Source organism: Gekko japonicus, unplaced genomic scaffold (assembly GCF_001447785.1).
Source record: "Gekko japonicus isolate JY-2015 unplaced genomic scaffold, Gekko_japonicus_V1.1 scaffold542, whole genome shotgun sequence".
Taxonomy (NCBI): Eukaryota; Metazoa; Chordata; class Lepidosauria; order Squamata; family Gekkonidae; genus Gekko; species Gekko japonicus.
The window spans coordinates 145,563-156,724 of NW_015163104.1; the positions used below are offsets into that span (position 1 = coordinate 145,563).

The 11,162-nt window shown below is 47.3% G+C and overlaps 1 protein-coding gene across 1 annotated transcript; it reads left to right on the plus strand.

Annotated features, from left to right (window-relative positions):
* Positions 1-560: 560 nt before the first annotated feature.
* On the plus strand, positions 561-9,898 carry LOC107106584 (zinc finger protein 773-like). Its single transcript, XM_015406764.1, has 5 exons — positions 561-1,102; positions 2,815-2,938; positions 3,297-3,414; positions 7,530-7,595; positions 8,974-9,898. Exons 1-5 carry the CDS (start codon positions 561-563, stop codon positions 9,891-9,893), a joined length of 1,770 nt encoding a protein of 589 aa, XP_015262250.1. The 3' UTR covers positions 9,894-9,898.
* Positions 9,899-11,162: the final 1,264 nt, after the last annotated feature.

Genomic DNA, 11,162 nt, shown 5'->3' on the forward strand with positions numbered 1-11,162 from the left:
CTGTCCTTCCTACGTTTTCAAAAGGGACTGGTGTTTTGAGGTGGTCCTTCCAAACGGTATCCTCTTCCCTCCCCCTTTTGTTTTTAAGCATTGTGAGTCTCTCTAGCTCCAAAACAGCCTCTCCTTCTGGCCCGTAGCTACAGTGGGGCTATTGGGGGCTCAGCCCCCTTCCGTAAAGGGCCAGCCCCACAAGATTCTTAGGAAGATTTTAAAAGAAAAAATCTCGAAAGCACTCTTTTATGGCAGCCCCACCAGAAAAATCCTTGCCCCAGAAGCCACAGAATCCTGGGTACCGGCCTGCTCCTCTTTCAGGTCAGAAATGCCTCCAGGGGAATGGTATGGGTTTACTGGAGGGTGCAGGAATTTCAATTCTTTTGTCCCCTGGTCAGTCTCCTCACCAGGGGTCATCCTCTTGCAGTGAGACAACTTGAGCCCAGGATGGAGGGGTTGAGCCTTTTCCTCCTTCGGGTTAAGCTGTGACTGTAAGGACTTTCTGCCTAGAATCTATTTGCCATTGGGATCCCTGTCCTAGATTTGCAGGTGTGGAGCCAGCCGCGAAAATGAGGATGGAACAAAACTCTGCAGACCCAAAGCTGGAACGAAGAGAAGCCATCCAGCTAGTTCGGCCCGAAGATATGGCAGAGCAGCCCAAACGGAGAATGTGGCAAGAGCGAAGAGTGGCACCTCGCTGGGAAGCCCAATGCCGAGACTTCCTGGGGGGGACGGATTCCCCTAATGTGGAGTTGGGGAAGGATCCCGGGCCCTGGGAGGACGCCAAGGCCTTCCTGGCCTCCTTTGAGCAAGTGGCCGAAGCCTGCCAGTGGCCCAGGAGAGAGTGGGCGGCCCGGCTCCTGCCTGCGCTGAGCGGAGAAGCCCAGAAAGCCTTTAGCAGCCTGGAGGCCAGAGACAGGGAGGATTATGGGAAAGTGAAGGCAGCCATCTTGCGCAGGGAAGGCAACCACATGGAAACCCTGCGCCAGCACTTCCGGCAGTTCCGCTCCCGGGAGGTGGAGGACCCGCGCCGGATTTACAGCCGGCTGCAGGAGCTTTGCCGCCGGTGGCTGAGGCCGGAGAGGCGGTCGAAGGAGCAGATCCTGGAGCTGCTGATCCTGGAGCAGTTCCTGGCCATCCTGCCGCCGGAGCTGCAGAGCTGGATCAGGGCCGGCGGCCCCGAGAACTGCACCCAAGCCACGGCCCTGGTGGATATTTTCCTACTGAGCCAGAAAGCACCCAAGGCAGAGAAATGGCAGGTGAGCATTTAATCCCTGAGTCTTTAATGAGGGCGGGGTTGTGGGTATCATCTGTGGTTTTTCAGTTAAAATGGGATTGAGCTAATAAGATTAAGGAATGGCTGATTCCACCCTAACTAGCCTAACCATGTCCATGAAACTCATTCAAAATAACGGCGTCTATTAAAAGATGCTCAGGCTCACACTTTGGTGAGCCTCCAGTTGGAGAAAGTTCAGCCTTTCCATAACAGCACTACAGAATTTCCACCTTTGCTGTCTTATTATCATAATAGTAGTATTAAATGTTTTGTTAGACACTGCTGTTTAGAACCATGACGAAAATTTATGTTCTAAGATAGATGGACCAATTTTTTATCCCGGCATCAGATTTCGTAGCGTAGAGCTCACTTCTTCAGAGACCATGAGTGGATCCACAAACAAGGATTGTAGGACTGACCAATAATGGAGAATACACAAAAACGGAATGTTCCCCCCTACTCCACGAATGATGAATGTTTATTCATAGGGATTAGTTGTTTGTTCACACTAATTCTGTAGCCAGTAAACTAATTTAAATTCTGATGGTTTATGTGTTTTTATAAGTGCTGTTCTAGTTACACTGTTGTATTGAGTTCCCTATAATGGTTTCATTTATATCGTAAGCTGCCTTGTGTCCCGCAAAGGAGAAAGGTGGCTAATAAATGTTTTTTAGAAATAAATAAAACAGGGAATGTTTCTGCTGCGTAACTGATGACTACACATAATGCCACATAAATTCCAGTAGAACTTCTGAAAAGATTTTGGAGAGGCTCTGAAGCATTATTACTTAGAACATAAATCCAGGAGCACCTTAAAGACTAACAAAATTTGTGGCAGGGGAGGAGCTTCCGTGAGTCACGGCTCACTTCTTCATGTGGACTCTTGCTCTTTTCTCCTGCTACATACAGACTAAACATGGCTACCTATCCTGTTTTCAAGGTGTCATGAGATTTCTGTTTATTTTGGGAGGGTGTGACCTCCTTAGCCTCACCATGGCACTGTGAGGTAGGGGTGCCTGATCTCTCACGGCAGTCAAAAATTCCTGAGTGAAGCTTCTCCCAGCATGTCAAAGACTGACTGAGGACTACAACGTATTATTTTTGTAGTATTATTTTAGTGATGGAGGGGGGCCCCACAGCTGACGGAGTTTTGCTGTGGCTCACTTGCAGAGCCTCGGCTTGGCATGCAGAAGGTCCCAGGTTCAATCCCCGGCATCTCCAGTTAAAAGGATCAGGTAGGAGGTGAGGTGAAAGACCTCAGCCTGAGACCCTGGAGAGCCACAGCCAGTGAGTAGATAATACTGGCTTTGATGGACCGAGGGTCTGACTCAGTAGAAGACAGCTTCCTGTGTTCATGTTTCAAAGGCCCAGCAGTGACAGAAAAATGAGTTGGGTCTCCTTCTTGGTCCTCACATTGATGGATTGATTAAAACATTTATACCCTGCCTTTCCTCGTGGCTCAAGGCAGCTTACACTAAGAGTTGAAAACATTTTCTGTTGAAACCAGAAACAAAATAGCCAACCCAAATCTCTCCCTCCCCCCAAAGAGATGCCTTCAAATGCCCTGTCAGGCAGGCCGGCCTTGCAGCGCCTCCTGAAGGTCTCCACCTCACCTCGTTGGGGAGCCCGTTCCACAGAGCCGGAGCTTTGATGGAAAAGGCCCAGGCTCTGGTCAGTGCCAGACATGGACACCCTAAGTGGTGAGATAGCCAACAGATGGCTGCCTCGTGACCACATATTGCTCATAGGGACATATGGAAGTAGACTATCCCTCAAACATGTGGGTCTCAAGTCATGAAGGGCTTTAAAGGTCATAACCAGCACCTTGTATTGAGCTCAGAAACAGACTGGCAGCCAATGGATCGGTTTCTAAAGGGGCCCCATGACGAAGTTTGCTTGGCGTTAGAAAGGCCTCCTGAGGACTAGTGAGTTTTGTTGCTTGCAAAAACAGGTTCTTAAATTAACAGCGAAAGTGGGGGGAGCAGAATGTCTCTCACAACCGTTTCTGAGATGGTACTTCCTGTTTCAGGGGCTCTTGCAGGAGGGCTGGCCGCAGTCCCGAAAAGCAGAAGAGGAGCCATCGGGAGCACAGAGGGAGATCCACAAGAAAGCCAGGCAGAGTGTCCAGGGGGAGATGAAGTTACCCAGTAAGGATTCACGGAACTATCCAGAATCCCACATCTTAGCTGTCTGTGAGGCCAAGACTCCTGGGCCCTCAGCCATTACACAGAAGAGGAAGTTTGAACAGATGGAATTTGCCATGTAGGAGTCTACCCTTTCCATCTGGAAAGTCCAGTGAAAAGGGGGGGCTAGAATAGAGAATTTTCCCACCAGCTGCTAAAATAAGCTTCCTTCTGATGCGAAAGGCTGTGGTCTTAAACTAGAACAGGAGTCCCCCAAACCGAGATCTGTTTCTAATACTATGTATTTTAAAGAGAAGCCCATTTAAATATGCCGTCGGTCAACCTGAGAAGGCATTATGAAGGCTCAAACCCTCAGCAGTTAAAAAGGATTTTAATCCAATAATATGTATATTGCATTTATATCCAATATAACCTGTTATGACAATCTCACCCTCCCTCACAGAATTTCCCTTTATATTGCTCTTAGCTGAGCAGCCCCTTTTCTTTCTTTGGTTTTCTCTGGCTGTCCTACCCAGTCCTTTGAATGTATATTGGTAAATGCAGACCCAGCCTAGTGAACTGAGGGGAGAGACTAAAATCCTTCTTTTGTCTTTGTTTTATAATGGCAAATGAGAGGCTGATGGTAAATCAAAACTAACAATCTTTTATTTTACTTTGAGGGGAAACTGTCAGGTAGGAATCAGGTTTAGAACTTATGAGGTAAACAGGAATGAGGTAACTTTGTATAAAACTAAACACCAGATAATTTATCACAAATTCAGACAGGTCTTTAAAACCTGAGGAGAGAGATTTCTTGGCAGTTCTTTTTTTCTTACGTAAACAAGCATTAGCTTCTTGGTCTCACAGACACTAAAGTTGGTGAAGGCAGGAACGTTCACACAAGTTCCAGTTTTCTTCCCTTATCCACTGGCTAGGCTAGGGAATCACCCCTGTCTTATAGAATCTATTTCCCTCAGACTTGTTAGGGATGGGCTTCACATCCCACTTTCTCAACTCAGGATCCTACTTGATCTTCTCACAGTCTCCTTTATTCTCTCACTGTTAACTGTCAACTCCCAACTGACACTCTCAGCTGAAGAATTCCATTTGAATCCCCTGTCACTCAAGGTTCTCAGATCTGGTTAAAGCCTTAACCATTTACTGTCCGTCACATCTATCTATGTCCAAATTCCCTCTGGCTTATTATGTAACTGTTAAAGGGTGCAGGAAAGCTCTTTTCCTTTGCATTGGGCACCCAGGGATGAAGGGGCAGGTTGCATTTTGCCTCCTAATATCTCCCTTCCATTCCTCCCAGGCAGGGAAACCAAATGGCAAAATTATTCCAGTTCATGGCTTCCTTTTGAAAATCAGGAAATGGCGGATGCCAGGCAGACTGAGGTATGTGATTCTTGGGGGGGGGGGCGTGTTCCACAGCATGTAAGTCTATTTGAAAAGGACAAAAAGCCTCTGCTCCAATCATCCCTGGTTATCAAGGTAGCCCTGCTTTTTTTTAACCTGTCCCTAGAAAATCCTTGACCCTACCCTAAGTATGAGGGGACTGAATAAACATATGGAGCGGAGGTCCAATAGGGGCTATTAGTCACAAGCTATAGATGGAGCACTCTGTCTCGGGCAGAGTGCTTGGTGGGCAACAGTGGGAGAGTTTCTGGAGTTCTGCCCCCGCTGGCGGAGCTCCTGATGGCCCCTGGGTTTTGGCCACCGTGTGACACAGAGTATTGGACTAGATAGACCATTGGCCTGATCTTATGTTCTTATTATGAGCGGATTGGTAATGGCTCCACAGTGCGTCCGCACTGTTTCTCGTGCAGTCGAATCTGACTTGGGGTTGGGGGTGTTTTTGCCTTTCTAGGGAATGATGGACCTCAAGAAAACAGATACATCATTGACCAGGGCTGAGCAGGCTCTGATTCAACCTGGCCAAAAGACCATGTTCTGGCAAGTCCTGCTGGGAGATGGTGGGAATGTAGAGTCTTCAGGTAAGCAACTCTTCCACTTGGGGCTAGCACAAAAAGATCACCCGATGTAATTGCCTTTTTTAATGTATTTTACACAAATTTCTTGCCCTGCCTTTCTGCCCTATTTTTAAAACCACAGATTATATACATTTTTAATTGATTTATTGAAAACACTTTTCTGCCACTTTTCCCCACCCGTTCAGGGTCCCCAAGGTGGCGCACATAAAAAATTAAAGCATTTGAACAATTAAAAATAAAATTTAAAATGATTAAATAACTCAATAAAAACACATAGCAAACAGTAATGAAACATGCCCCGTTATTGGGGGGGTGCCAAATTTAAAAAAGGCTTCACACGCTGGCGAAAGATACCAATAGAAGAAGACAAACGAATCTCCCTGGAGTTCCAAAGTTTTGGTGCCATGACAGAGAAGGCCCTGTCTCAGGTCACCACCCATTTACTCTCAGATGCTGTCTTTCAGATATTAAATGTATATGATACACAATAAGATGTGCGTGAGCTTTGTGCTGTTTCCCCTGAGTGAAATGGTGGGAAGGGGTAGAACTGTGACTTGAGTTTTAGCTGAATGCCTTCTTGAGTGCCACCTCTTGTTTCACCTTTGTTTCCCATGGTCTCAGCGTCCCTCCGTTGTCCCTGGCCTTGCTCTTATTTCCAGAACTGTTCTGCCCCGAGTCCCCCTGCTGTTTCCCAGTGCAGCTGTGGCAGAAATTGGGGGGGATCTTTGTAACCAGAAGTCATGTCATATGCCGCCAGGACACTCTAGCAGTTCTCCACAAAGTGTTTTGGGGAACTGCTAGCGTGTCCCAGTGATGCACGACATCACGGTGCACAACCCCTGCCCCAGAAGCCTTTCAGGGGCTGAGATGCCTTGCCCGGAAACCCTATTTTGCTCCTTTCTGTAATCCTTGATAAGATGGTTGCTAGGCAGAGGTCGATTCGGGGGGGGGGATCGCGGGGGATCGCAGTTCCCCCGGGTGAGGTGCGGGGGGCGGGGCACACGACGAAGCCTCGCCCCCTGCTTCCGGCCACCCCGCTTCCGGCCCTCATTCAGCCAGGAGGAGGCAGGAGAAGAGGGAGGGTAAGTTGCTTCCTCCCCGCCTCTCCCCACCCCTGCCTGCCTGGGGCCAGGGAGGGCCATGGCGGGGCTTCCTCGCACTCCCGCCGGCCTTGCAGGTCCACCGCTGGGCCCCTGATGTCAGGGGGTGTGGCATATGCTAATGAGTTGTGCTAATGAGTTCCCCTAGCTCTTTTTCTACGAAACAACCCCTGTTGCTAGGCATGCAAATAGGTCTGAGCTGAGGGTGGAAATATGGTTGGGTATTGGCTAGTGATGTCACAAAGGCCCTTGGAATGGGGCTAACCATAAAAGAAGTTTTGCAAACATATATTTGAGGGGCATGCATACACCATGTGAAAAGCTTGTTCTTCAAACACTATTTACTTCCTTAAAGATAGCGCAAGGTGGGCAGCCATGTTGGTCTGAAGCAATAGAATAAAGGTAAGAGTCCAGGGACACCTTTAAGACCGACAAAGTTTTATTCAAGGTGTGAGCTTTTGTGTGCATGCACACTTTGTCAGACAATGACATGGAATTACAATTCATAGTTGTATATATAGGGGTGGCTTGTTAAATTAGCATGCAAAATAGTGAAGATGTTTATTAACAGATCAAAGGAATGACAAGCTCAGTTTCTGGTTATCATCTGTTTGGGTTCAACTGGGGGGGGCAACATAGGTAATAAATATGTCAGAACTGGACATATTCTGTTCTAACATTTATTACCTGTTGTCATTCTTTTGAGCTTGTTCTCTCAGGGGTCTCTCAAGAGGAAGGGAAGGAAATTGTAAGCTGCTCTGAGACTCCTTCAGGTAGTGAAGGGCGGGGTATAAAAACCAACCCTCCTCCTTCTTTTGGACATGATATGAATCAGCTCCATTTGATTTTTTCCTTCAGTGTTCTTCAGTTAGAAATCAACTAACAAAGTTAAATATTTGTGACTATCTTTCTGTCCCAAGGCAGTGGAAATAATTCTCTGTGCTCTCTCTCTCTGTCTGTCTTTTTATGTCTCTCTCTCCCCCTCTCCCTCCCTCCTCTCAAGAGAGGCTTTTAGTTCCCAGACCTGACCTTTCCTCCCTCCCAGGAAAAAAGGAAGTGATGTTTGTCCAGGTCCCGGAGGAAATAGAGAGACGCCCAGGCCAAGATTTGGGTAAGGACCTGGAGATGCTGATTTGGCTGTTCTTGAAGTTCAGGGAGAGAATCCCCCAGAAGAGCCCCAGAGGGCATGCAAGCCTTGTATCTTTTCCCTCCCAGAAATGTTTGATTCAGTTGAGGACCAACTGGGGAAAGTAGGACTACTTTTTTGACCTGGGACTTAGGCACTACGGAGGCTTCAGATTTAGTTTCTTGGTCATTTCTTGGCATTTGATACGTTTCACAGTTTGATTTCAGACACGTAATGTGCATAACTTAGCCAGGCCTAGCTGGTTGCTACTGCTCAACAGCAGGCACCCCATGGAAGCCAGTGTGGTCTAATGGTTAGAGTTTCAGACTCAGATCTGGGGAGACCCAGGTTGAATTCTCACTCTGCTATGCTGCTCACTTGGACTGGTCACGCGCTCTCAGCCTAACCTACTTCACAGGGTTGCTGTGAGGATAAAAGGGAAGAGAGAAGTACGATGTCAGCTGCTTTGGGTCCCCATTGGGGAGACAGGCCAGTTATAAATGAGGCAAATAAATAATATAGCTGAAGATGGGGGGAGACAGATAAAAGGTAGGTGGGTGGAAAGGAGAGGAGGAAGCAGGGAAAGGTGTGGGTATGGGCGTTGCCGGGAGGAGGGAAAGGGAGAGAAATATGGGTGTTGCCAGGAGGAGGGAAAGGCGAAAGTCTGAGGAGGGCAATACAAGAGAAAGTGAAGTGCCCTCCATACAAGTTCTTGCAGGTCCCCCACTGTGTAGCTGGGCCTGGCCTGATTGACAACACAACTGGCACCTTGCAATTCTACCAGAAGTAGAGGGAAAGATGAAGACAGGGGGTCAGATAAAGGAAGGTTGGCTGGTGGGTGGGAAGAAGAGAAGGAAGCAGGAAAAGGAGAGAGGCTGTGGGGGCTTTTAGGGAAGGGAGAGGAAATAGTGGTAGAGGGGAAATGAGATGCCCCCCGCAAGTGCTTGTGGGTCCCCAACTTGTAATGACATAGTGTATAACATTATTATCAGGCGTAATTATTTAAAGCAAACAAACAAAGCCCTTTGGTGGTAGGAGCAACGGCCGGGGGGGTTAGGCAAGGAAAATGTGGGAAAACGTATCACATGGAAACTCCATTTGTGCTGTGCTGTATCGGCAGCTGCTGCAGCAGCAATGGGAAAGCCACACAAGCCCCTCTCCCCTCATGGGACAGCACCACCACACACCCATAGATGGAGCCCTTGATGTAAGGTTCATATGGTAATCAAGACATGAGGCACAAGATGTTTTTAGCCAGGTATAGCAGGAGGGAAGACGAATACGAAGGTTACAGGAATCTTGAAAACAAAAAAGGGGGGGAGGGTCTCCAAAAGACAAACAATATCCCTCTCTGTCTCTGCAGGTGATAAGAAGACAAGTCAGATTAAAAGTCCAATTAAAAAGGAGGACTTGCAAATGGAAGAGGTAGGCCCAGAGGAAACGCAAGAGACAACACTGGAAGTAACTCACTGGAATATTCTGGGAAGATACGAAATTCATAAGCAGAGACGGGAATCCAGTTGGCAAGAGGAGAAGAAGCCAAGAGGGCGAGAGAATGAATGCAACCAGCACTCAGAAAGTATCAACAGAATTAGTCCCATCCACAGAGGGCGGAAGAAGCCCTTGTTCTCCAAGTATGGGAGAAAGTATCGCTACAAGCCAGGAGTTGTCCTCATACGTCCGGGTGAGAAGCCCTTTGAATTCCCCACGTTGGGAGAAAGCACCCAACAGACAGGGTGCCTTGATAAACATCAGAGAATCCACATAACTGAGAAGAGATATGAAATCTCCGAGTACAAGAAAATAGATGGCGTAATTGGACATCAGGGTAACCACCTGGGAGACAGGCCGTATCAATGCCCTGATTGCGGGAGGCGCTTCGGTTGCAGGATATCATTAGAGAATCATCGAGGCCTTCATACAGAAGGCAGACCGTATGAGTGTTCTTACTGTGGGAAATGGTTCAGACACAGAACGACCTTGGGGAAACATCAGAAGCTCCATACAGGAGAGAGAGCACACGAATGCCTCATGTGCGGGAAGCTTTTCATTTCTAACGCAGCACTTACAACGCATCAGAGAATCCATACAGGAGAGAAGCCCTACCAGTGCCCTTCGTGCGAGAGATCCTTCACAACAAAAGGGGAATTGACAAGGCACGAGAGGATCCATACTGGGGAGAGACCGTTCCAGTGTCTGGAGTGCGGGAAAGGTTTCATGCGGAGAGAACACTTGGTGACTCACCAGAGAACCCATACACGGAAAACGGTTCAAATAAGCTAAATAAACGACGCTGCCTCGAGCGGGTGCTCCAGAGAGACTTCTATAAAGAGTTCAGGTGCTCCAGAGAGACTTCTATAAAGAGTCCAAATGTGAGAGAAACTTCTTTGGATGAGATGCGCGTTGTTGTGCCGTTATAGAATTCACAGAGAAAGAGAGATTAACGATACTCTTGACAATGAGAGCTATATTTGATTGAACGTTGGTGGGCTCATACAGAGCAGGAAACTTTAAGATGAGCTAAGTATGGGGAGAAGTCACAGGGGTACACTGGTTAGCTATTAGAGAATCCATGTAGGACATTAACAAAGTGTAGACTGTCGGAAGTTCTGTTTTCTGCAGAAAATCTCCAGTTGCCAATTTATATAGCACCTGAGCATCCCAAAGGGCAGACAAACATTACTGATGTCTGATTCTGGATCGTGTGTTTCTTCCATTTCAAGAATATTGGCAGACCTGATCAAAGAGCAGAGACTCTCACAGGTGCTCTGTTTTTCCCCTTCTGATGTCATCCTGCTATGTATGTCACCAGTTGTGTTGCGTGTTTTGGCTGTTTTCTCTTTTGTTTTTCTGTTACTTGAATTCTGATTTATTTTAATGTTTTTTTCCCCTCATGCTTGTTTATATTTTGAAATCTTTGGGGAGAGACCCACTTTGGATATATATTTTTTTTGCAGGGAAAAAAGAGCTGAATAAACAAGTTCTGCCTACAGCCAAGCTGAGTAAAACATATGAAGAATAATTTAAAAAAAAAACCCAAAATGCTTTTCTGGATTAGTTCAATGTTGTCTTGTATTGCCTTCTCACAGCAGGGCACACTTGATTGCCTTCCCTGGTGCCTCCCCCCCCCAGCCAAAAAATAAATAGGCTTTTAAAAATGCAAAATAAAATGAAATAAAAATTGCAAAAAATAAAATAAAATTGCAAAATGCAAAAGAGAGTCGGAGGATTCCACCCCCCCCCACGGCTTACACAGAAAAGCAGCCCGGAATCATGTCTCTCCAGTCGAAAGGACTAGAGGAAGACTAGAGGTCGCAGGGGAACCAGAGCTTCTGCTTCTGCTGCTGCAAGAGGACATAAGAACATAAGAGAAGCCAATGTTGGATCAGGCCAAAGGCCCATCCAGTCCAACACTCTGTGTCACACAGTGACCAGAAATACCAGGTGCCCCATCAGGAGGTCCAGCAGTGGGGCCAGGATACTAGAAGCCCTCCCACTGTTGCCCCCCCCCCCCAAGCACCAAGCATACAAAGAACCCCTTGCCCCAGACCG